The 26,589-nt window shown below is 39.5% G+C and overlaps 1 protein-coding gene across 11 annotated transcripts in view; it reads left to right on the top strand.

The window, feature by feature from the left end:
• ncam1a (neural cell adhesion molecule 1a) overlaps window positions 1-26,589 on the top strand; it is a 302,862-nt gene that overhangs the window by 179,173 nt on the left and 97,100 nt on the right. For all 11 annotated transcript variants that reach the window (XM_088088676.1, XM_088088677.1, XM_088088679.1 and 8 more), the window contains exons 2-4: window positions 18,859-18,933; window positions 22,719-22,928; window positions 24,290-24,433. In XM_088088676.1, coding sequence (XP_087944802.1) covers window positions 18,859-18,933; window positions 22,719-22,928; window positions 24,290-24,433 — 429 coding nt within the window. The remainder of the gene's footprint in view (window positions 1-18,858; window positions 18,934-22,718; window positions 22,929-24,289; window positions 24,434-26,589) is intronic.

The following is a 26,589-nucleotide window of genomic DNA, read 5'->3' on the forward strand; positions in this document are numbered from 1 at the left end:
AGAGGCTGTAAAGCGATTGCAAAAGATTCAATTGGATTTAAGGTTAGCCTCTGTTCATGGATCCTGCCATATCCAATCCTCACTGCAGGCTCGGCTTGATTCAGTGGGCTATATATGCTGAGGGTGCCTGTGCCTTGGACACACGCCATATCTTATCCTCCCTCCTCCACCACAGGTTAAACTCCTCCATACACATACATGCAAGTCACCCTCACTTTGCTTTAAAAGTGCTATGTTTAGCATATTTAAACACCCATATATCACTGTCAGATTAATTGCAATACCTCTGTATAATTACCCGTAACAAATGAGAACATGGCTGAGACTATTTCTCACACCAGGGGTATTGTTATTGCTGGTGTTTCTCTAAATTAAGATCACTTCCTATGAACCACATGGCTTCTTGTTGCAAAGACAACATTGCTACTTGCTTTCCTCCTCCTGTCGGGTCTTGCTCTGGGCGTGTTTATTTTAAAGATTAAGGAGAGGGATAAAAGCTGAAATAGCTTATACTTGCATTCTAATTAGGAAATGGGAAGTATGACCTGTTTTCAAATGAACTACAGCACCTTCTTCTTTGTGCTGTAAAAGAGACTCTCTTTGTGTTGTAAAGTGTAAGGTAGTGTTAGGGCCAGGCATAAGGGGTAGATTTTGGGCATTTTTTGTATTTTGCATTTAAAAAATACCAACTCAATGTCAAGAATAAAGTCAAAATTTTGAGAATTAATTCAGTGTCTTAGTATTAATGCCAGGCATGACAAGAAATACAATAAAGGAGGAAGTGTTATTTTTCCTAGCATCTCAAAAAAAAGTCGAAATGTTAAGAATATTGGCTGTTCTACAAAAGCAGATGCATATACTGCTGCCATAAAGCAGGTTAGGCCCAGAACTGCCACCGACCACCAGCCTGCTGTAATACGCAACACTTGGGTGTTTGTGCTGGACAAATTTGAGTTGCTACAGCCATGGACTAAAGGTCCATCTTCCACTCTTTTCCCAGGGAAGTTGTCCACAGTGGAAGGGAATGAGGTGGACTGACTGTGGGGTGGCTACCTTGCTAGTTTCTATATAATTTGTGGTCTCATATACGGAGAGAGAGAGACTGTGGCAAGGCGGGGCCAAGTGAATGTACTGCATGCAATTCTGCAATGAAATGAAATAAAATAAATCAATGAAGGGGAAACATTGGGGTTACTGTATGGGTGTGCATATGCCTGTTGTCTGATATGACATGTGACCTTCTGTGGGGTTTTTGTAGGCCATGTCCAAATTTAAATTGTTAGCAATGAAAATCATGCATAATCATATGCATGACTTCATGAATCAGCTACGTATTTTGTTTTCTCCTCTTTAACCCTCTGTCTGTGTGTTTCTCCCCATTTAGCCATACACCACCATTAATACTGACCCAATTATCATCCAGCACAAATGTCTCTTGCCCTGCATGGCCCATTATCAGGCAGCAAATATAGAAAATTAAAAAGGATATCATCGACCCAGAAGGGCAGACCCTAATAGCAGAAGTCCATCCACTTCATGAATGTGTTAGACTGGTAATGGTAAAATCTCTAAGAGAGGTCAGGCCGGCTCCCCCTCTCTGACAAACACAACCTGATTTATTTTCTCCTCTTCCACCTCTCATGTTCGGTGGCATATGCTGTCCTCCTCTAGCAGAAGTGACAGAATTAATTTTGTCATAGTGACATTGTTTTGTTCAGGTCACTACCCCTATGTTTACCAGGCTTCATTTGGTTCAGCTGTTTGATGGGATCAGCTTTTGAAAGGTGCAGATTTTCTTGCATGAAAGTCTCTCTTAGAAAATCTTGGATTCTCCAAATTGTGGTTGTAACTGATCCACTCAACTGGGCTTCATAACATCATGTCTCCCATATCTGATTCTTAGATTGCTGCAAGAAATTGAATTTTTTTGTCTGATTATCTGTCCACTTCTTGTGCAAACGTGTAAGTGTGACACGTATAAGAATGATATTTTGGAAGCGAAGATGGTGATAACCAATCGACCCTGGAGCCAAGGGGCTCTCTGAGGTGCCTGGAGGGGAAACTCTGACTGACTCCATTTCAGCAAGTTTATCTAAACCACTCACTGCCAAAAATGCCTCCCGGGTCATTTAGCCACTGTCAACAATTCAGATGAGGCTGCTGGCCCATGAAGGATAACACAACGGCAGCTCCTCAGACAGTGTACTAGGAAAGCTTTGTGTGAGCCAGGAAGGAGTTTCAGATGGAATCTGTTTTGGATCATCATTTATCTCCTGAGCACATATGGAGAACACTAAGGTCATTGTATAGAATGTTAAACTCTTACAGCTCCACTAATCTGTGTTTTAAAATAACAAAGGATTAAATTACAATGTAAAAAGTGCTAGTCATAGTAAACCCACTGAGACACCTTCAGGTCTGCAGTTCCTTTGAGGAGCTTTTAGCCTCCTTTTAGCTCATTGTTTCATTTTTGCAGGGCTTCAAGGAGAGTGTATGCTGGACCTTCATTTGTCAGGTGGACAGAAACCTTACTACAAGTGTTTGGTTTCCTTTTGTGGGGTTCGTCTGCCCCCACGGTCAAGGAGTCGATGCATGCAGCTTTGAGGAATTCACATCAAAATACAATGTAATAAAAACAAATGCTAGATCCATAATATTGACCTGTTTTTGGGATATGCGCCAGGCTGGATTATCACCTGGGCAAAGCAGCCAACTGTCCTGTAGCCCCAGACTCTCGGGGGGCGTGGGATATGAAGAGGGGTTTGAAGTGTTAATCTGGCCCTGTTTGTGAGTATGACTTAAACAATGAATGCTAATGAACAAATGAATATGAGATGATTCTGTAAATTCCAACATTACAACAAAGTGATAAATAAAAGGTGGATAACCCCAAGATAATGAACTGTATCACAAGCCCAGCCTGGTTATTTATCTTTGTAGTGTTTATCACAGGCCTGGCATCCATACACCTTGTATCCAAGGCAAAACATAACCTTGTATAAAGAGCACAACCTTGGAGCCCTAAGCAGTTGCAACAGCTTACAGAATAGTAGATAAAACCAAGGGTGCACATACTATTATCTCATAATTCATTTTCTTATGCTCTGTTTTGATTTTGGATTTACTCAAAGTTCTTCCACCGATGCAAACAGCAGATCTACAGTAAGCGAAGTGAGGTCATGATTCATTGAAAGCTAAATAGAATGTGATCAGAAACGTTGAAACCTCAGTTGCACACACTGATTGTGTTTCCTCTGAAGTGAAGAAATATTTTTGTGAAAATATCTCTGTAAAAGGAACAAGACCGTAATACAGTTTAGATGATCTAAACTGACTGCTGCTGTGCGTGGGATATTAGTTTCTTTACCATTAGTATGCTGGGGAGTATTCTGTAGCTCTGCAGTGATTATCAGCTTGGTGAGATGCAGGGCCACCTCAGGGTCAAAGAAAGAAAGAGGATGGGGGCAGCGGTTTAGCCCTTTTGGCCTCATTAGTTAATTAGGCTGCAGACTGGCAATTTCACTCCCAATGGCCTCTGAGCATGCAAAGAGAATACATGACAGATACTGGACTTATACTAGAACCAAAACAAAACTTGGATAGGAAATGGAGACTGGCTCTTAGAGACTGCCTCACAAGATGTGTTTCCATTTAACTGTCAAGTGAATTTTACATACAGCCTTGAGTTGGCTTCTTGGATGTCAAACTCAAACACTACCCTTTCTAGGAGAAAATTGAAGTCCTCCAGTAATATTAGTTTTGGGCAAAAGAAAAAAAAAATCTTTTGTCCTCTAATGTTGGTCACGTTTAATGCTACGAATTTCCATAAAACACCAGTGGGCACCTCTCCAATATACTGAACGTGGAAACAACAGTAGGTTGGACATTTCTAAATGTAACTGTGAACCTATTCTGAATTTCTTTTAATAATTCCGTCCGAATTCACTTTTAAATTGTTGTTTAATGAGTTCTAAGCATTTGTTGATCTACTTAGGCCAAGCATAAGTAATTATAAATGACAAAAAAATTTTAAAAAAGCATGAATCTAATTCTGTGCATCATATTTTTCTATATTCCTAGAAATAAGACTAATATATGTTGTCAGACTACAACTTCCAAGATCTGGTTAGGGCTTTAGAGACACCACTGTACTGAAGTAGAGCAATGGTGCACCAGTTGCTCTTCTTCTGTAGATTTTCAGACAGAGTAGCTGATCAAGCATGTGCTGGCCCTAGTGGTTTATACATTTAGTATTTCAAATAGAACTTTATTAGAACGTGTATTATTCAAGATAAAGCTGCAGTCAAACGATGAGTAGAAGTCTCTGGCTGTTACAAATATGAATTACAGTGATGTTAAAATTTTTCACGGGCATAATCGCCAACATAAAGAAAAAATAAAATTGCACTGCTGTTATCCTTGGACACTTTGATGTTGCTTTAACCTTTTAAACAGTTTCCAAGGACGCATTAAACGAATGATAAAAATATTGATGTACGTGTTGCTTACATCAACACCACTTTGTTATCCCTGAACCTTTATGGTTCTTTGGCTCTGACTGGGTCGTTTTTATCCAGTATGCTCCTTAGAAAGTGCCTGTCATGATAAGTGTTGCTGGTACAAACATTTCTCAGGATTCCCTATTTTGTCTCAGTCTCTGCTCCAGAATTGAGAGCCAACACCTTGCTTTAACTTGGGGACAAATGCATTAAGCATACAATCATGTGTAAAACATCTTAAAAGCCATTAGCTGTACCTGATGCACAGAAGAAAGTGCTGAAAGTGGAAGGGACAAAAAGGCACTCCACTTTATTGGATTTTTTTCCCCTTATTTTATAGTTTGAAAGAAGACATTGTGAGTTGCCAACAGTCACCACAGCAGAGTTTGGTTTTATCCGTGGCATAGCTGAGCCGAAGAGCTATTTCAGCAAATGTTGGAGTCAGCACAGACCAGAATAGCCAGGCTGGCTCATACTCATGCAAACTGACTTCCTACATGTGCATATCTTTGGATATATTGTATCAAATTTGAGGTAAATAAGAGCAATCAGCAAGTGAATGCACAATTAAAACACACATGCAATCATTTCACTTAAAGAAAGGAAGTATGTTGTTACCTTTGCCTTATGCTGTGATTATTGTTTTGGTTGAGAAAAGCTGTTGTAATTTCTGTCCTCTGTTCATTTAAAACATATTACATTTTCTCTTTCCAAATTATAGTTTGGCCTCAGTTGTATTGCTGTTAATTATAATGTACCGGGGGATTTGACCTTGTGACAGACAGACCCTGCAGGAAGTTAATTGGTAGGAGCTGAGGCATATTCAGGTCAGACCTGGTTAAAATTACTTCAAAATACTTTCCATGATCTGCTTTAGCTGAGAAGTGCAATGGGTCGGGTTTGTGAAAGAGAGCAGAGCCAACAGTATCAGAGTCTGCATATTACTGTTTAAACGTCCCCAACAGAGTAATGACTACCACTCTATTATATCATGCAGGTCATAATAAAATTTAAACTTGCCAATACTGTTTTTGCACCATTAGCTGCACAGCTGCATAATGCCAATGCCATGTCAACTGTCCATCCAATATTGTAGTCCAAATCAAGACACTCAGCAAAAAGGGTCTGGATTATAATGGAATTTTGAATGCATTTTTAAGGTTCACAGAGAATGATTTCTAATTTGGTGACCCACTCTTTTCCTCTAGCACCAACATCAGGTCAACATGCTCCTTTCACTATCATTTTGTTCCATTAAAGGATGAATCCTAATGAAACTGTTGAACCTGGGACCTTTTTTTTTCTCGGGCAACATGCCAAAATGTTAAGGCGCACTTATTAGGGCTCGGTATCAGTACTTAATACCCTTAAGACATTGACCATAATTACGCTGTACCAAGTAGAATTGAAACATCTCCAGTCAAACAATACCTGAATTTGATCCTTTTTGCACTAGCGGTCTGATACCGGACTATCCCAACTCCCCACCACATCAGCAAACTTTATGTTGCTGTCGTCTGCAGGGCCACACTCTTCTATCAGTTTAACATTTGCCCAGTTAGCATGAGCTAACACAGCAGCAGTGACAACATCTAACATTTAGCCATTAAATGGTCCCAAAAAAATCACATTGACATCAAAGCAGCTCAACTCTGTCATTACATCCATTAATAACCGTTAGGTAATGTTTGAGGTGTGATGCTAACAGTTAGCCCTGTCACTGAGTGTGTGTAGCGAGGCAAACTCTTACAATTGTCCTCAACACGGAGCTCACCCTCAGCATGCTGAATAGCCACGATAATGTTCGAAAATATGGCTATACTACGCTCCAATTCATTCTTAATATGGGTATCAAAACACTCTGTTGATATTGGTATCATTTTTAAGAGTACTGGTATTGGCACCGTTCTATTTTTTAAACAACACCCTGCGTAATTACTTAAACAGGAGAGATATCACATTTGATGCTGAATTTTTACTGAGTACATTCATGTTCATCAGAGGATAAACTATTGTTATTCTTTACTCTTAATCACCTCCTCTGTCCCAACAACAAGACAAAAAATTTCAACTTTGTACACACAATATGTGGGCCGAGTGCCATGGATTTCTCTGAGCACTGTCTTGCTCATCAGCTACTGCTTCTATGAGCTGCTGGCAGCGCTTTAGATCAGTGCCTTGTGTTTTATTATCTTTAGTCATTCCGCCCTTTACTCTGACTGGTTTTACATGTAATTTATTCACAGCCAGATTTCATGCTGTAGCGGTTTTTTTTTCCTCCTCTGCTGCCCTTTCCTGCCTTTTAGCCTTTTGTGTAGCATTCTCTCCAGGTTTAGTAATTAGGTCCTGTCAGAATGAGGAGGCTCACATTAGTCGGCACAAAAAGGGACATTTCACTGTTTGGCCTGTGTTTGATATACGAATATTAATAATGACAAAAGAGGAGCAGCTACTGGAAATGTGTCAGGGAGTTGTTTATTTGGAGGCAATGGAGTGAGACAGCACATTTCATGAGGCTGTACAAAGGAGCCGATGTCACAACATATCGTAATTAGTCTCAAACTTTTTACATTGTAAGTTTCTGGGGGCAAAAAAAAGACACTTTAAACTGTTGATTTCTGCATCAAAGATTGTGCTCTTCCAGATTCACTCCTTTCCACTTGTAACGCACTTGGATGACAACTGGAGTGGTGGCGGGTTTGGGGAATGATGGCAACAACCATAATCCTGACAAAGCTGTGGTGGTGAATGACTGGAAGATGCGAAGAGAAGGAGCTTAGTAGCTGACACGTCTATGTCAATTTGATTAAGGCCTGACACCCACACACAGCACATGGAAACGGCTGCTTAGTGCTTTGTGCAGTTTCTCGAAGTACAGCAGGTTAATGATAAGTGGTGCAGACAGTTTGGGATGTGCTTCTGAAAGGCTAATTTATCAGGCTTTGAAACACAAATTGGAAATGTAATTCTCAAAGTTAGTTTTGTTAGGAGGCTAACAGCCATTATGCATATTCACTATTCACCTGCAAATTTAAAATTCTTTATGCAGAAGAGTGTGAATTACAAATGGCAGTATACCACTACTGTTAATTCTGTACTGTTGATGGAGTCGTACTAATATTAATGTTACTACTGCAGTTATTGCATACACTTAGATAATGTTACAAGCCCTATGTTGACAGGGTTTGATGGCCCCTTTATGGCCTGTTATGGTTTGGGTAAACTCATCAGCTCAGAGTAAAGGGTGCAATCTTGATGGGAGTCGTCTTTTCCTGGAGGGTAACGCTCTCAATCAAGGGGTATGAGGGCTCACCAAATGTTTCAATGAGCCTGAAAAGTATGTTAAAGGGATAAATCAGGATTTTTGAACTGGGGCTCTATGAGATATTTATCTATAGTCAGTGTATTTTATACAATAGATGGTGATTGGCATGCTCCGTATTTGCAGAAACAGATACGACTCGCACCACAAAGCTCAGAATAACATTGCTGTGGAGGGTGTTGACATCAAAATTTATTTTAGCCACTTTATAAAAGGCTTACCTAAAAAAATCAAAATCTGTCCAAGTTAGCGCTATATTAACAGTGCTTTTTCCACTTCACCTCGCTGTCAGACAGTCCTTTCCTTTGGCAGTACATTTTCTAAACCATATAACTTCTGTATTCCTATGTAGGAGCAGGGAGCACACTGACCGCCATCTACTGAGTGTAATACACTGACTATAAATAAGTACCTCATGAACCCCTACATCAAAAATTGTGAATTATTCCTTTAATCATACTGTTCGCTAATTTTTAGCGTTAGCCGTGTAACGTTAACAGTTAGCCCTGTCACTGTGTGTGTGTATAACTCTGTTACAAGCACAGAGCTCACACCCGTGCAGCAGTAGTGTCATAAACAGAGAAAGTAAGAGAGGCAGGCAAGGAGAGAGCTAATCATTACTCTTTGCACAGCTCTACAGTGAAATGAGATTTTACCTGTTTAAATGGTCAAATTCAGGCTAATGTTGCAATAACTGGACATAATCCCAAGGTTGCACAGAATGCGCAGAGATAAGATAAATTTGCACTAATTGTTGCTATCACAACATTGTGGAAAGGCTAATCTTTGACAAGTGGCAGGTTTTGTAGCTGGAACATCTAACTGAGACTTCCATGTAGATTGTATTACTTTAATGTAGGTTTAATATAGGTTGTATTAAAAAAAAGAAGAAAAATGACACAAAAAAGATAATATAGATTGACAGGCCATAACACCCTGGGGCTATCCAATAGCTAGGAGCAACATGAAGTGTTTCTGTGGACTGACCGGCAGGTCAGGGAAAGGGTTGAGAAGGAAGCTGCAGAGTGTATAAGGAGGCAGCATTGAGCAGACATGATGGCAGTGATGTGTTGGTGTTTATGCAGCACTGTGAAGGATGTACTGGAGGTTTTGGAAATGCCTGCCAGAAATCCTTTTGAAGTTTGTGGAGAAGCCTCTTCAAGTCTGCAAGGGTTAGAGAGAGGTTAGAGGAAGAGAGTGGGTGTGGGTCTGTGAAGTCCATTAAGACATTGCACTGTATGTGATATCAGGCAGCACAAGTGGACAGTGGGCTTGCCTAGATTGACACAGCTTTGAGATGGTAGAAGAAGGCTTCACAGAAGAGCTCGATATGTTCAAGTGAGGTCATGTCTGACACTTGGGAGGCAACTGACACATTGTTTTACTTCTTTTTAAACTATTTCAGCTTCAGATTCCAAGATGCCAATAGACAATGTGTCAAGCAAACTGACGTATTAGAAGTGTTTTCTATGAGATGATGCTGTGTTTTTTGAAGGGCAACAGTACCGTAGAGGTAAGAAGTTTCGAAGATTGAAGGGTTACTAATTTAAATCCCTGATATGACTTTGAAAATACATTAGAAATAATCCTCATCAGCTTCCCCCAATCTATGGCTGACATCTGCTCAGAGGACAGTCTGTCAGTACCTGCATGTAGCACAAAATATGTTAAATTGAATGCGAGAGCTTTTAAGCCATTTAAATGGTGAAGGAATTTGCATAAATGCTTTTTTAGGTAAATGGAAGAGAGTTACGACTCCCAGAAAGACCTCAGACTCAAAGATTAGAATAAATCAGATGAGAATAATCAGGAGTTGTATCACATAGTATTTTAGGTCTTTGATGTTTGAGGAATGAGGAGTCAAGAGATTCAGTCAGAGATTCAGCTATGTCCCACCTTAACTCCAAGCTGTGTGTCAGTGCCTCCTCATTACAGGGCATGTGAGGTGAATACTTGCGATAGAAAATCCTGTTAGACTCCAAGTATAGATCTCACACAGCTTACTTCACCTGGTCTCAGGGATGGAGCTCTCTTACTGCTCAAATTCAGCTTGAGAAACAACCTTATACCAGCTCATCTTAATCCCTCTCTGATCAAAACAAGATTTTTTTGAACAATCTCAAATGATGTCATTTAGTTATGCCAAAAGTGTCTGTGTGTGCATGAGATTGTGAGTTTACAGATCTTAAAGACAACCAAATGTTTGTGCAGCACTTACAGTTATTTGATAAAGGGTTGCAAACATAATCTCTTGCTAGTGTGTCAAGAGGAGTGTGCTGGAAAATTTCTGGCATAGATTACATTTTGAAGATAGCTGCAGATATCCTCGTGACTCAGTTTAATAGGGCATACCACATAACCACACACATGAAGTTTTTTTTAATGGAGTCTAGGGGCTTTTTCACATTCCAAATTTTTCCCACAACTTCACTTTTAATTGTCAAGTAATTGCAAGAAATGCTCCAAAATATTCTTATGAAACAGAATAGCATCAATTTAAGATCAAAATTGTCTCATTATATCTCAAGAGTTCATTAACTCCTCCTTCCTGCCCTGAGGGGAGTTGAGGGGGAACCTCATTTTGTAAGAGATGGAGAAATAAGATTTCTCTGGGAAAATGTATTTGCCGTTGGAGAGCTCTGAGTGGGAGACATTAGGTGGTCGATGTGTGTTTGGATATTGCTTGCGTCCTCATTGTTAACATCTTGGCATTTTTTTCAGACCACATGGATTTACAATTAATAGCACTCAATGTTGTACACAGCAGTGAAAAGTGAGGCCCACATACAAAATGGTACATCTGCATGTCTTCTTGCTGCATACTCCATCCACGGTTGCTTTCTAAGCTTATATGCCAGCGTATATGCATCCCAGTGTGGCCCTACACAGTACTGTCTGCCCTTGCATAGTGTGTGCTTGCTCCGACATGACTTGCATGTTAAGCACCAACAGCTGACTGTTGTAGCCTCCTTGTAATGGAGCCAGTCACCACCGGCTGCCAGCCTCCAATTAGGCATGCAAACCTCCTGATCCAAGACAGGAAAGAAGCTGCCTCAAACTCCAGGTTTCCCCCCAACAGAAGTGACTACTTCTTCATTGTTCACTTTAAAAACTCCTTCAAAAGAAGTAAAGATGGACAAGTTTTCTGTGTAAATATTTGGAATTAAAGAACCCTGCATTTAAGATGCTAAAAGCCTGTTTCTGTAAAGTCCATAATTCTCTCACATGAAAAAGCCCAGCACTCGCATCCTCACTCAGTGCTTTTGGTCATTGTTATTAAAACCTCACAGGCATATTTGCTTCAAAGTGTTGAGGGATTATCAGTAAATTAATACACCGTTGCTAATATCGCTCCTGAGCTTACAGTGAGTAACTTTGAATGTGCTCTTCCATCTAACTTCTGTCCTAACTTTGTCAAATTAATAACTTGAATAATCAATCTGCTGGCAAGTTATTAACAATGCAAACATAGGGCGGGTGTGTGTTTTTGTCTCTATGTATGGATGTATATGTGGGTAAGGGGGAGTTAATAATTGCTTTCTGTTTCCTTGAGCTCATATAAAAGACCCTACCTCAGTGTGTTTATTAAAGGATAATACCAGTGAAATTTAATTTGGTTCGTATTGCCCTAAATGCTTATGAAATGTGAGGATAGACTTTTAATAGGCAAAGAACAGAGGGAAAGATAAATGAACTGGTTACAGTTGCATTGTTTTTTTGTTTTTTTATCTCATAATAATTAAAAAGTGTGTGGTATTTTATTATCATAAGGCTCTGTTGTTGTGTTGTGTGGAGGTGGAAGTTTGCCACCAGAGGGGATTTGGACCTATGACCCTAGCATTTCTAAAATCCTGGCTATTATCCTACCACGATGAAAAAGCATAATTTTGTGTGGCATGTATTTGTTGTGGAGGAGTTTATTCACTGTTGCAAATGAGTCATATATGTAGTTTTTAGTGAAGAGAGTTTTTAAGGATGTTCTAGTGAGCACACAGTAATGGTAAGGAGGAACTGCTGGTAAAAATTGTGGGATACCATCTTCCATGTGGAGGCAGTGAAATAACTTCTGGTGTCTTGGGTTGCTGTGGCCTCTAATTGCCTCTGTTGATGGTTTCAGGAAGCAAACTGTCTGTTTTTTTTCCAAAAAGAAAAAGAACAGGGTTACACTAAGGTTTGATGGTGGAAACTGTCATCTCCTGTTCTACAGTTGTGCTCCCCTCAAAAGCTAGAAATGCAAGGGACATGGCACTGAAAGTCTACAGGGAGAGAGAGACACATCTGAGTTTTTATTTCTACAAACATTTGTCAGAGTCACAGCTGCTGTGCAGACAGATATATTCTCAGTGAATGAGTTTAAGTACAATCTGTGAACCAGATAACCCCAATTTTCCTTGGATTTCTACAGTGAGGCTGTATTGATCGGTTGTGTCCAAGTTAGCTAGTTAGCATGACTGTGTGTGAAGGACAGTGTACATTGCTGTTTCTTGGTGTTTGTACTTGAGTAACTTTCTGCGGTATACTATCAGAGCCTGGCTTTAACACAGTATCATGTCTTGATCGTTAGTACACTGCCAACATAAACGAATAGTTCGATTGTTAGATTGTTTTGCTGTGATGAAGCTATTGGCTATGGAGATATCTGCCTTCTTTCCAATACAATGGAACTAGATGGTATTCAGCTTGTTGTGCTCAACGCACCAAAAACACACATTAGAAAAATCTCAACTGCAATGTCTCTCCACAAATCATGACCTGGTTCCCCAAGTTAATCCACAGACCTTGATGTGAGCAGTTTCATTCACAACACTGACCAATCTGATTACTGTGCAGAAGGAAGTGTGCATCTACTCATTGACGAGAGGCTCGTGATGGTGACAGTGAAAGATGTAAACATCAAATTTCGGCTAAACTTTTCTGTATCATGTTGTGAAATGATGTGAAATGTTTATATAGATGGCTTTTTATGTGTTGTCCTCTTTTAAGTAGTGTAGGCTATTTGCTTTTCTGTGTTTTTGTGTTTGTTTTTTGTTGTTTGTTTTTTTTTTTACCTGCCCAGGGACCACAGATGCAAATTAGCTGCTAGCAAGTTGGGGCAATTACATTTATATATGCCCTGTCCCTGTAAAAATAAAGAATACAAATAAATAAATAATGGACGTGGCAGAGATTTAATGTTGAGGTGAGCTAGCAGTAGATGTATGTTTCCCTTGGTGCGGTGATATGGTTGGAGGGTGTAGTGAGGTAGAAAGAAAATAGTTTCTACATAAAACTGTTTACAACAAGGTCTGTGGATTATCTTGAGTAACCTGGTTATGATTTGTGTAATGTTACACTGCTGTTAAGTTTTTCAAATGTTTTTCTTTTTTTTTTTTTCTTTTTTTTTGCGCTTCAAGCACCACAGGCCAAGTACCATCTAGTTCCATTATATTTGGGAGAAGACAGACATCTCTACAGCCAATATCTCCAACACTTGCCAACTCTCTCCAGATCAATCTAGACTGATAAATAGCACTGCAGGTTAGAAGAAAAATATCTTTTTAGGTGAAGTTCCTCTTTAAGCCCCCTTACTAAGTCTGTGGGAGCTGGGTTCGCACTTTCTTTTCTTGTGCATATGCCAGATGTTTCTCTACTCTCGCAGTTTTACCCACCTCATCCACATTGCTGTACGGAAAATATTTTAGTAAAATGTTCTAACAATCTGGGCTAAATAATGCCTTTTAATCTAATGTTGCTGCTGCAGGCAACATACTTTGATCACACAAGTGTTTTTACTTCAATGAGTAAAGTGAATATATTAAAATCAGTCACTGAAGTACAGACACAGACAGATTCTCTTAAGGCTAGTTACACTTTCCTGACAGGGCCAGTCACACTAGTAATGCCTGTAACTACTAATCTCACTTATACTAACTTCCCAGCATAATGAATGGCAGGATCCCAAAGTGCTTTTTCAGTAAGGGCTAGTATTATACTGGTGGTCTGCTATTACAGTGATGTGAGTTTGGTGAATGGTTCCAGCGGGTCATATTTCATAATCCCTCCAAAAATCTATCCCTCTATCGTTGTTTTTTAAAGTCTTTTGGAGTCCTTAGAGAGGACTGAAGTGAGGGACAGGCTTAGTGGCTAGATATTAGATTGGTGTCATGAGTGAACACATCGGGGCACAGATAGCTTCATCCTCTATCCAAGCTCTCTCCTCACTGTGCCAGGCACTTCTTTCTATCCCCTCTGTTAATCTACACCCCTTCACCCAAATCTCCTCTGCTTCCAGGCTTCAAAGTTTACCTTTTAATTCATGTAATTTAGGTCATGTCTCTCTTAATTTCAGCGCTTTGATGAAAACTTTTATGGATAACACTGGTATTTTTTTTTGCATATTTTAGCATATTTACAACAAACACAAACACTTTTAGAGCATCGATGTAACCACTGGGTTAGGGCTAGGGTTGTTGATGGGTTAGAGTTAGGGGTTAGCAATACAAATGTTTTAATAGATGCAGCTCCTTAATGCAACCATTGTTTCCAAAAACATTATTAAATCAGTCTCAGATCTGTCGGCTTGGATTAAATGAGCTTTTTTTCGAACCTTCCTTTTACAGAACAAATTCAAAGTTTTTGTTATAGATAGCTCTAATTAATTTCTATATTTATCTACAGATGACAACAACATGTCACTTCATAAAAGCGCTTCATAGGCGCTGTCTCTGGCAGTCAGGAAGAATGAAATAGAACTCCACATACTGCCGCGAGGAGATTTCTGTTTTTATGTCTTCTCAGCGGGGTGTCGGCCAGATCACTGTGAACACGATGTTGCCTTGTACCTCAGTAGAAGTACCTTGCAGTGTCATTCCTTTTTTTGTGTGAGGGGGGGGGGCTGGAGCAGGAGTAAAATTAAAGCCATTGTGGATGGCATTTATTGTCTTCTTTTTCTATTTCTTTTGTTATTCCTTGTTTTAAATACAGTTTTTGTGGAATTTATATGTTTAAAATAAGGACATCAATCAAATGGAGATGCAATAAACAGAAAGACAACATCATCCAAGGCTTACCTGAAGACAAAAATCCTCATTTGGATAAATTCTGAAGCAATGTTTTAGATTTGTTCAGTAATTAAACCTGGCATCTTCTCTTGTTTTTACACCTTGATTTCACTACTCACAATATGCTCTCAGCAGAGACACACTTTTGCCTGACGCATGAGACTCAACAGCTACTTCATCCTGGAGACACTGCACAAGTGGCCATTTAGAGACATACACTGAGAAAATGGCTCTGGGAATAGCTATCTTTCCCACACCGCTCGAACTCCTTTTTGTTGTCTTTAGTGTTGCAGATATGATCAGTTGATTTTTGGCCAGTTGTCCTAGTCTTAGGAGGCATGGCTAGAGTCTGCAGCATGGTATCTGTGATCTTACTAGATGAGGCGAAGGAAATGGATATGTTGTTTTCTTTGTATCTACCTCCAGCCTGTAAAAGCAAACACACTGTGGGCAGTGGTTTTCCATGCCTCTGGAGCCTGCACAGCCTAGAACAAAGGCCAGGTCATTTATATGGCAGAGGCAGTATTTTGCTGCAAATCAATATTTGTATGACTTTTTGACTGAGCCATGAGGGAGGTATTATTCTCACCTTGAATAGTTGAATGAAATCGATATTTGAGTGTGTCCTTGACCAGGTAAATCACAGCGCTAGTCAACTTTTCAAATGCTTAACTTATGCTCATGTTTTGCTGGCACATAACCTGTCGTGATTGTGTCTTCTCATTGTAGCAAAGGTGGCATGGCGCCTTTATACCATCACAAAACCTCCCAGATCACTTGCTTTTAAATGCTGTGATGCTTACATGCCTACGTACTGGAATTAAAAAGCATATACACAATAAAAAAAAAACCAAATCATCCTCGCATACACTGAAATATGTTCCTTTGAAGCTCCCACTCTAAATTCTTCGAAACACAAAAGCTCATTGTGTACATTTATGCAGTTTTATATTCTATATACACACCAGGTCATGCTTCACAGCATAATGATTATGGATATTCACATTCTGGAGTGTGCAAGGGGAAAAAAAATTACCTCAAAGGCCACCGCTGTGACTAGCTTTTCTCAGTGTTTCTATAGCTATGAAAGTGTCGCATTATGAAACACCGATGTCTCATTGTGCTGTGATGATAGTTGGCTACCTGTGTTTGAATGGTGAGTCCTTGCAAACCATTCCCATGAATCTCCTGGTGAGAATTGGGCTGAGACTGACTCACTCATTTGTGTGAAGTGGCGACACGCTGGAGGCTCAGCGGGATTTCTCTGTCAAGCTCCGGATCACGATTCACTGGTGTTTTTGCTTCACAGTCTGTGCTCCACTCCTATGCCACACATCGCTGAAGAGTCTTAAATTAAAGCGTGCCACCTTTTAAAAAAATCATCACATGTCCTGTCATTCTGGTGCACACGTGCAAGTGATGATTTCCTGATTAAGCCTTTGAAAATTATTGCACATTCTTACACTTTTCACTGAATATGCAAGAGTTTAAATTTGAATTTGTTAGCACGCAGGGAGGAACAAACACCAGGTGTTTCTCTGCGCTCTCTCTAAATCTCATCTGTGTCGCTGTAGCTTTAGCTGATGCTGAGAGATGAAGTGCATTAGAGTCTAAGGAAGAGGATATTCTTTGATTTACAGCATTATGCCTTCTAAATCATCTGCCAGCAGAAGCAGGGATGGGGTAAACGAGTACGAGAGCACCCTGCAATGACTCAGTCAGGTGGCATGCATATACACTCATTGAAAAAAAATCTTTAGATAGAGTTACTAATATATGGAAGATTGTCTCTGAGGACTGAAGTTCATCTTACGGCAAAGTAATTACAAATGCATACATTCAAGAGACATTTCTTTTTTAATCTCTTCAACTTAATTATTATCAACAGATCATTTGCCACACAGTTTCCATCCATCTGCGATGCGCCTTCTACCTTTCCAGGTTAATGCTGTTATGAGGTGCCTACTTCATGCATTGACTTCCTCTGACTCTGTCAGGTGTCAGATCGTTGATTGTCACAGGAACAAGACTCATTAACAATTCACACCTTGGAAATGTTTGTAGCATGAAGTAGAACTTCTCACTTGTGGATAGCAAGACCATTGAGTTTCGTCATCTCTGGCACTACAGAAGGCAGCTGAATGAAGTTGTTCAGGATATAATGTAAGGTGCACCCAAACTTTGGTGTTAGGGTTAAAAAAGAACACCAGAAACACTAACAAAATTACCAAAAAGCCAGCCTTAGTTTGAGGACTACTGTTTGAAGCCTTGAGTTTGTCAATTTTGGGTATCAACATTTTGGATTTTTGGAGACAGAAGTGACCATATTTGGACGAGAGGGTGGAGCTAACCCTAATGCTAGCTGCTAGTAGGGCTGGGTAATATATCAATATTATATCAACATCAAAGTGATACTAGATATCGTCTTAGATTTCTGATTTTATATCACACTATTCTTTTCTTGATATCAAAGGCTCCGTTTCAGTAAAGTGATGTCATTTTCTGAACTTACCAGACTGTTACAGATGCTCTTATATTTGCCTTTAGCCAAGTCTTTATAACCATATTGCTGATCATTATTTATCACCAATCACATTGTGTAAATATTTGTTTTTAAAGGAACCAATGACAATGCACAGCATCAATATCATCCCAATATCAATATCGAGATATCTGGTCAAAAAGAATGTGATATTTGATTTTCTCCATATTGCTCATCCCTAGTTGCTAGCTTGGTTAGTATTGTGCATTTACAGCAGTAATTAACTGTGATCATGCTAATGAAAATGTTAAATTTTTGCGAGCAAAAAAACCAAGCTTAAAACCACACAAACAAAATATACATATATAAACATCCGACTCCTTAAAGGTTCTTTTAGTACAACCAAATGCTGAACAGGACTGTTTTAAGTGACCAAAATCTTACCTTAACCTTTTATGAACTGAGAAAACAGTGAATTAGCAACAGCTACACATTTACTATGTTAGTCTGGGGTCATGTCATGATTACATGACAACAAATGGAACCCACTTGTTACTCAAGGAGGCCACAACCTTAATTATGCGTAACTTTAATCCTTAATAGCAATTTAATCTGGTTAGTTTTATAAAATTCACCCCCTGTACCGTTGTGATAAACAGGGAAATTAGCTAATGAGACAAACATGTAAAGTTGGGCATATTCATAGAGATCTCTGGAAAGAGACTCGCTCTTGGAGCCAGCCTCAAGTGGCCACTCAAGGAACTGCAGTTTTTGACACTTTGTGTTTGCTTAATTTTTTGCTCTTCAGGTTGCAGCTGAGTCGATTAGTCCAGATGAAAATTATAAAGGAACAGAAAAAGATGCATAATTGTTGTGTTACTATCATAAGCTGTATTTGATACAGTTCCCCAAGTCCAAGACAGCCATGGGTTAAACATCACCAGCTTGTCTGACAAAGGCACATTGAATGAGAGCCATAAGGACAGACAACAAGGACTGATCACTATGGACAATTTTAGACAGAAACAATAACAGAAAGTTGAAAGACTGACATTAAAAGAAAGTGTGGGTGATTATTGGGAAAAAAGCTGCTCTGCTGTAGTTTGTGTTTGCAAACAACAAATTCTTCTCTATTTCAATTAAAATCTTGATGTCAGCATGCTAAATACATGAAAAATGTAAAACAGCTCACACAGCTAACAATGCCTCCTATCTACAACACATCCGTAACAAGCGAGCCTGCTAACAACGAGACACTTCAGCTGTGCCCTTGTAGAAAATCTAGACTCACAACCCATTCTGTGCATGGAGATGTTGCACTCTAGTGAGCATAGAAATTTCATCTCAGAGTTTCATTCATAGAGGGTATGCCTGAAAAGTGCTTGTTCTTTTGAGCAGGCAAAGCAATTTGATTTTGAGCCTTGCCTTATTGTGCTTTGCCCCTGTGTCACCATGGCTCTTGCTGCAACCACAGACTAATGTATATTTTGTTCTATCTTCTTTTTCTTTACCCAGCCGCCATCCAGGTGCAAATCACTCCAACACAAGGAGAGATCAGCGTAGGAGAGTCCAAGTTTTTCCTCTGCGAAGGTAAGAGCCATCTCAAACATGCCTCATTTAACACGGTTTGATGCAAATGTCACTTGATAAAACGATACTGGCAGTATGAATTTAGATCATCTGATATAAAAGATACAAGCAGGTTTAAATAATGAGACTGGTGTTCTTGCGAATATACTCTCAGTAGAAGTTAAGCATTAAAGAAATCCAAGACAAGACAATGCAGAAAAAGAGGCTCCATGCATTGATTGAGCGGTCTTTTCTGAGGAGGTAGTGGGAAGTTCAGATCACAGTCAAGTAAGAAAAAGGGCTTTGAAGAGGTGGGAGAGAGATGCAGTCTGAAGAGATAATGAGAGAAAGATCTTGCAGCGAGCAGTTGTCAGCTTTTCTGAGATTCAGGTGGTATTTACATTAGGTGGGTCAGCGGTCTGACATTATAGAACACTCAGTACATGAATAAAATCATGCTAGTCAGAGGGTCACAGTTATTATCAAAGTCTAAATGGAGAGCCTATAAAGTAATGGTGCCATTCACCCAAATTATGAAACAAAGTGGTATCTAACCATGCTAATAGTTGTGGTCTTATCTCCTATTAAAAGTAAGAAAATAGGTTTTCTTTGGTTTAGGTGAACTAATCATTTAAAGTATTTCGCTGCTGGGAATATGGGCCCTCATTTCTGACACAAACATACGACTGCAAATTGGGCATACTGTCATTTCCACGCAAAGCCCTGCATTTATCAATGTGGACGTGAGCTGAGGCTTTACAATCAAATCTCCCATCATAGTCTGACTGGCATCTAAGAATTTGCAGCCAAATATATATGCAGAAATATATAGTTAATGTGACAAAATATTATATTTTGTAGCAGACTACGTCGGTTGCTCGCTCTCTCTCACAGCTGGCAGTGTCTCAGCTCTGTGGGACTGACTGCTGGCTGACTGAAGGCTGAAGACCACTGCTGCTAGGCTCTGATTCATCCGAAACTTTTATTTTAAACACTGGCAAGCCAAAGCACGTCTAAGCACGAAAAGAAATAATATATATTACTTATACATTGGATATGTAAATGACAATTGTATCCAGTGGCTATATTTATCAGCTGGTCATTCGTACACTTCGATTGGCAAGATAAGAGTGTTTCACTTGCAAGCCCTGTCATAGGATGATATCTTGGAATTGTGCAGGTTTTCACGTTAGATTGGTAAATGAGGGCAATGGTCTTTTAATAAAACTGGGCTGTCTATGCAGTAGAAAGACACAAATACTTTTGAATTTGGTGCGACATGCCCAGAGAAAACCAAGAAAAAGTACTTCCACATTTGCTCTGGCTTAGGGTAGAAATCTAAAATTACCAGAATGCACTGCATCGCACCAGAGCAATAAACATTCCAGCCAGTGGGTGACGTAATATGAACTCATCTGTTTGAGACAATAGCATCAAGCTGATAACAAATCATCTCGTATTACAGTTAAACAATAAGCTAAAACATGTTTTGTGGGTTTGATGGGGGGAGGTTTACCACAGTTCATTGGCACATACTACTGACATTGTTATGATACAAGTCAAGTCAGGGAGGAAGAAACCTCAGGAAGAGCTGCAGAGGATGATGAAGGAACACTCTTCCAGGACAGACAGAAGAGCAATAGATGTCATAAATAACAGTTAAAATACAATCATGACAAAAAGGAAAGAGAAAGAGAGAGGGAAAGAGAGAGGGGGAGAGATGCACAGCAATAATGGAAACAGATGAATGTCATATTACATTAACAATAGGTGTGAAATTACTAAATGCACTCTATGATAATATTGATAAGAGTCCCATGTGTATATTGATAGTGGAGGTGTTGCTCATAATAAAGGCAGTAGAGGGTTGCGCCAAGCACGATTATGGCATCAGCACAACCAGGACCCACAACACAAGCGTAGCTTCAGGCAGGACCACAGCAGTGGCAAAACCGAGGCCACAGTCAGGGCGTGCCGGGGTACAGTATTAGTGCAGCCACAGCACGAGCGCGACCAAAGGCAGGATCACAGCACCAGCACAGAATTCACCACTACCAAGCGCAGCCAAGGTTGCTGCCAGAATCTGGGAAAACAAGGAGACAAGGGAGTAGGAATGCTCCGGAGAGGCATCGGACATAGCGTAATGCAGTGAGTGTAAAGCAGTAAACAGACATGAGCGTTTTCAGATGGAGGGAGAAAGAGAAGGAAAAGGAGCCCAGTGTATCAGTTCAAGTAAAACACAAGACACTTTTGCTCCAGAAGGATAAGTGCTCATTGAAGAAACTATGGTCACTAATCAAGTATTATGGCTTAAAAGGTTAGAAAGCAATGATGACTAACAAGTCCCCTGGCAGATAAAACTTATGTCAGCCTAACTAGGGGTTGGTCCAGGCAACCTGAGCCAGCCCTAATTATAAGCTTTATCAAAGAGAAAGGTCTTAAGTCTATCCTGAAAAAATGGAAACAGTGTCTGCCTCCCATACCGAAACTGTAAGATGGTTCTATAAAAGAGGAATGTGGTAGCTGAAAGCTCTGGCTCCCATCCTATTTTTGGAGACTTTGGGAACCATTTTATAGGAAGCCAGTGCAAAGAAGCTAAAACAGGAGAAATATGTTAGAACACGTGCAGCAGCATTCTGCACCAGTTGGAGAGACCTAAGAGATTTATTGGGGGAACCGAATAATAGGGAGTTACAGTAATCCAGCCTTGAAGTGACAAATGTGTGTACTAATTTTTCAGCATCCGTTTGGGTCAGTATATGTCTAAATTTTGCAGTTATGCAAGTAAAAGAAAGCAGTCCTAGAAGTTTGTTTGATATGGGAGGCAAAAGATAAATCTTTATCAAATAAAACTCCAAGGTTCCTCACAGTTGTGCTAGAGGCCAAGGTATGCTATCTAGAGAAATTACATCCTTAGAAAAGGAGTTTCTGAGGTGTTTGGGTCCAAGAACAAGACTGTTTGAAAATCGATAAAGTATCCCTCTCAAAATGACTGTATACAGTATCCAGTTGACTTTGGCTGCAAACCTGTTGCAATACTGCAACTTTCTCAAAAAGTTTCTTTGAGAGTGAAATCACAAAGCGCAAACTCATTATCTTCATACAGGTGAAATTTGAAGCCTTGACAATTTATCTTTCAAAGTGATTTTTCTTTTTTGTTCCTTGAAAGAACGTGGCTTCAGCCTGAACTCCCATTGAAAAGGGTGTCAAAATGCATTTAGGGCCCTTTGTGTTCGTAAAGAGATGAGATGACATTAATGTGTTTCAAGCAAACAAAAAAATATGTCTCAGCTCGGGCTCATCTTTCAAAAAAAAAAAATGAACAATGTGGAAAAGAAAGTTGCCTCCAACTGAACATTCCTCTGTCCCACTGAGCAAATAAAAATAATTTATACCAGTCTTTTTATGTTTTAGTTAGCATATGTACTGTGATCTTGAAAAGATGTCTACTGTGGGGAGACAGCTTTTAATTTAACAATAGTGTTTCTAAGCCATCGTCGCACCAAGAATTCTTGATTTCTGGGTTGTAGACATCAGTTTTTCTGACTGTTTGTTTCATCTTTCATTTTGAGTCTGGTGTATGTTTATTCACTGTATAGGGACATTGAGTCTGGCCTAAACATGTCAAAGTAGTTTCACATTAGTTATGTATCTGATGTACAATACATCTGATGTGATGTATTGCATACAAACACTTGTATTACAGTATGAGATAATACACAAATAATAAACTGTCAAATAGACAATGGCAGCTCCTTGAAGAATTTTTGCTTCTGTGCCTCACTCTCATTTCATTTTTTTTCCAGTGTTGGGAGATGTGAAGGACATAGACTGGTATGCCCCCAGTGGCGAGAAGATCCTCCCCAACAGGCCAGACATTTTTGTGAACCGTGGCGATGAATCCATGTCAACCCTCACCATATATCACGCCAACGTGGATAGCGCCGGTATCTATAAGTGTGTGGCAAAGAATGGGGACAAGGAAGCCCAGGCCACAGTCCAAGTGAAGATCTTCCGTAAGTCTCATCTTTTTTTTTTTTTTTACTAAATTGCATCAACACATATGCTTGCATTGTATGTTAATGGGAAAACAGTTGTTGTTTTCGCATTTTTAATTAGACAAATGACACTGGAGAAAAGACACTGGAAACAGCCTGCTCGCTCTGTGCAATACAAGAAAATACCAACTCCTGAAAACCTTATGCTGTCTCCTTGAAATTAGTTTTGTATTCTACTAATTGGTTTTGACAGACAACTTCAAATGGAAATGTAATTGCTACCTGGATTATGTTCACTTTCATCTTTTTTTTTTTTTTGGTCAACAAAGTCCAGGAAGCAATTAGTTTGTGGCAAAAGCATTTAGAACAATATGAATGTAATTTATTTCTTGACTTCTCAGGTGTGTTTTGAGAAGCTCAGTCCCTTACCTTCACCTGTTTTAATCCTAACTCTTAAATGTCTAGTATGTAGGATTTAGTGGTATCTAGTAAGGAGGATTGCAGATTGCAACCAGATGAAACTTCACTAATATCTCTGAGACTGACTCTGAGACAAATTATCTGCAATGATCTTCTCCTCTCCCAACGAACGTTTCACGTTGCAAATCAGATGTTGGCCCAGCATCTGCAAATGTGAAGTCACCTTTTTCTCTCTGATAAGATACTAACATTCAGACGTTTTTTACTGGTAGCCAAATTATCAGCAGAGGTCTCCAAACCAAGTGAATGTGATGATTTAAACCAGAAAACACACTGAATAAAGCAGTGCCATGTTAAAAGTAACTGTTCTCTCAACACTCTTTATCTCCTTTCCTGCCAATAATGCCCTAAATCTGACACACTGGTCATTTCAGTCTATTTTTAGAGAAAATAAAAGCACCTGAATTTTTTTTTTTTTTTTTTTGCAAGAGGTTACATGTATGGGGTCATATTCTTTCAGGGAAGACAATGAAATATAATCTAGGATATCCTGTTTGAGTAATAGATTCATGAGTTTGAAGTCTTCTTAGATGCCCAAATACTCCACAGCAGTTTGTAATGTTATGAGGAAGGGTTAATAGCGATGATTGCAAAGTAAACCTTGGAAAAAGCATCCAACAGAGTGGTCCCATTGAAAGTCAGTAAAGATAGTTCAAACATTTCTTTACCTTGACTACCTTCCGACACCATCTGTGATTACATAAAACTAAACCAACAAAACATTTATTAGAGAAGCAGAAGCTCAGCCATATGGCGCCTCATTACACTGCTAATCAACTGTAAGATTTTTTAAGCAATCTAAATATGCCACATGAGAGTTTTCACCTTTAGAAATGTCAGTCTGAATGCTGAAATATTCATAGTTATGTTTAATGTGTGTGTTTGTCGCACCTCTACAGAGAAGATCACCTTTGAGAGTGCTCCAAGCCCACAGGAGTTCAATGAAGGCGACGATGCCGACATAGTCTGTGATGTGGTCAGTTCGCCGCCGCCCACCGTCATTTGGAAGCACAAGGGCTCCAGGATTCAAGTTGCCAAAGATGGTGAGCTAGTCCAAATACAAATGTTCAAATGCTTGAGCTACTTCGCCACCTCCAACCTGCCATCCTGTCTCATCCCCCTGACTCCCTGAGCAGTCACCCTACCCTCCTGCCAACGCTGTCTGCCAATTCATGCTTTCCAATCAATTTGCCACACTCTTCCTCATCTCCTTCCCCCGCTGCCCATCATCTATGAACAAAACCATGAATTTTCAGTGGGGAAGTTTTAGACCTCATAGATGATGCATGAACATGGAAATTGTATCTTTTTGGCCCAGCATGAAGTGGTTATTGTCGCTAGAAAATATGTCCAAGGGCAGATTGGACTTTAAATTCCCCAAATGGAGGGAGAGTGACTCCAGAGGCAGAAATAACCTGAAAAAGTGAAGAAAAAAGAGAGAAGCAGAAGGTTAAGAGAAGAACTAACAATGTAGTTTATGTCTGCCGCAGATGTAACTAAGAACAAAAGCAAAAATGCAGCCTAGACCAACCATGAATTATATAATGATGAATTATATATATTTAATTCCACTGTAAACTTAGGCCAAATTAAAAGTCAGGAATAGTTTAACTTATTGTGGTGAATTGCAGGTTAACATGTTGACCTATGTTTCAAAAAACATCTTCCTCCCTAAAACATATTAACACAATCTGCGGCAACAGAAAAAGGTCATTATTAACCATTACATGGCAAAAAGGCTTTAGGAGCACATACATGGTGTTTCGGACAGTTGTTTGCTCACTGTTGTAACATACTATTTTAGAGTACACTTCACTGAAAATCTGTCCTTTGAGTATATCAAATACTCAGTGCCTTTAGGCTTTAAAGGAGGTTCTGAAAAGTTAGGGGGGTTAGGGTTATTCTCAGAGGACGGCAGCGGAAGCTGTAATCAGTTTCAATTTAAAGCCCTTACCGTAGATTCCATTGGTGAGTCACGGTCACAGCGGGGGGAAAAAACAAAACAAAAACATCAAAAGGTCCATAGTAACTTCTCAAACCACTTCTGCAATATGATCCTCTCCCCCATTGCTGATTCCTATGTTCTAAACAATTGTTGCTTTGCCAGTAAACACGCTTTGGAGCTATGAAGCGTGACACAAGGGTATTTAGCTCTGCTGAAGGGAAACTATTAGAGTTTCAAACATATAATAAATACAATAGAAGTAGATGGAGCTGCACATTTTAAAATATTTTGCTGTTGTGTCTCTAGCTTAGCATTGGAAACTGTTGTTAATATAAGCTAAGTTTTGAGTTATTGTGGACAATGTCAACTTCAGGCAGCAGACTTGACAATGCCGGTGCAGAGCAGCTTTACCTCAGAAAGTTCAACTAAGACTTCAATCTGCTGTGTAAGGACTGAGGTGGCGATGATTTGGTTTTACACTTGGCCTGGGCCTTTTTTAACCTTACAGTAACCCCTCCCCCGGTGACCGCTGGAGTCACCACAGTGTTGTGCTAAGCCCGCCTTTATTCTTGGAGCCCAGTCAAGGAATGTGTTTTTCACTGGAAAAACCACTAATTGTAACCGACACTGAAAACTGAAAACTGCTTATGTAATTTTCCTCACAGCAGTTGACCTAACCATATGCTGCATGTTGCATTGTTAGACCTCCCATCAGAATGTTTGTCATTGTAAAAAGTATCAATGTTACACAAATTAAGAGCTGGTTGATAAAATGTAAAGTATATTTTTTTGTTTAAATATCTCAATAAGACCTTAAAAGAGGTTTGACTCAGAAAATAATTTGATGTTACTTTTACACTTGCTTTCTGTACACGGAGGATTTCGTACTTATTTGCATGTGCAAGCAAATAGGAAATAGAAGACGCTAATATTGTGGAAATTACAGACGGATCATATATTCAGATTTTACAGATTTAACATAACGCCATAATCAAATTCAGATCCTACACAAGTTAAAATCCTCAACCAAAGCAAAGCATTCGCTGATAAATATACTAGTATCAGGAATACAAATACCCATAATGGAGAATGTGTCCTTGTTATTACTGCTTTAGCTACACTACACAAGATTTTCCTAAAAAACAAAATATCGAAATAATTATGCCCTCTTAATCATCACTTCTGACACACTAGAAGTGTTTGGCAGTATATTTTTTTTGCGTATACTCTGCCCTCTGTCTGTATTTTCTAATT

The sequence above is a fragment of the Plectropomus leopardus genome, chromosome 15, assembly GCF_026936395.1.
Source record: "Plectropomus leopardus strain MGB_pleo_1.0 chromosome 15, ASM2693639v1, whole genome shotgun sequence".
NCBI classification, from domain to species: Eukaryota; Metazoa; Chordata; class Actinopteri; order Perciformes; family Serranidae; genus Plectropomus; species Plectropomus leopardus.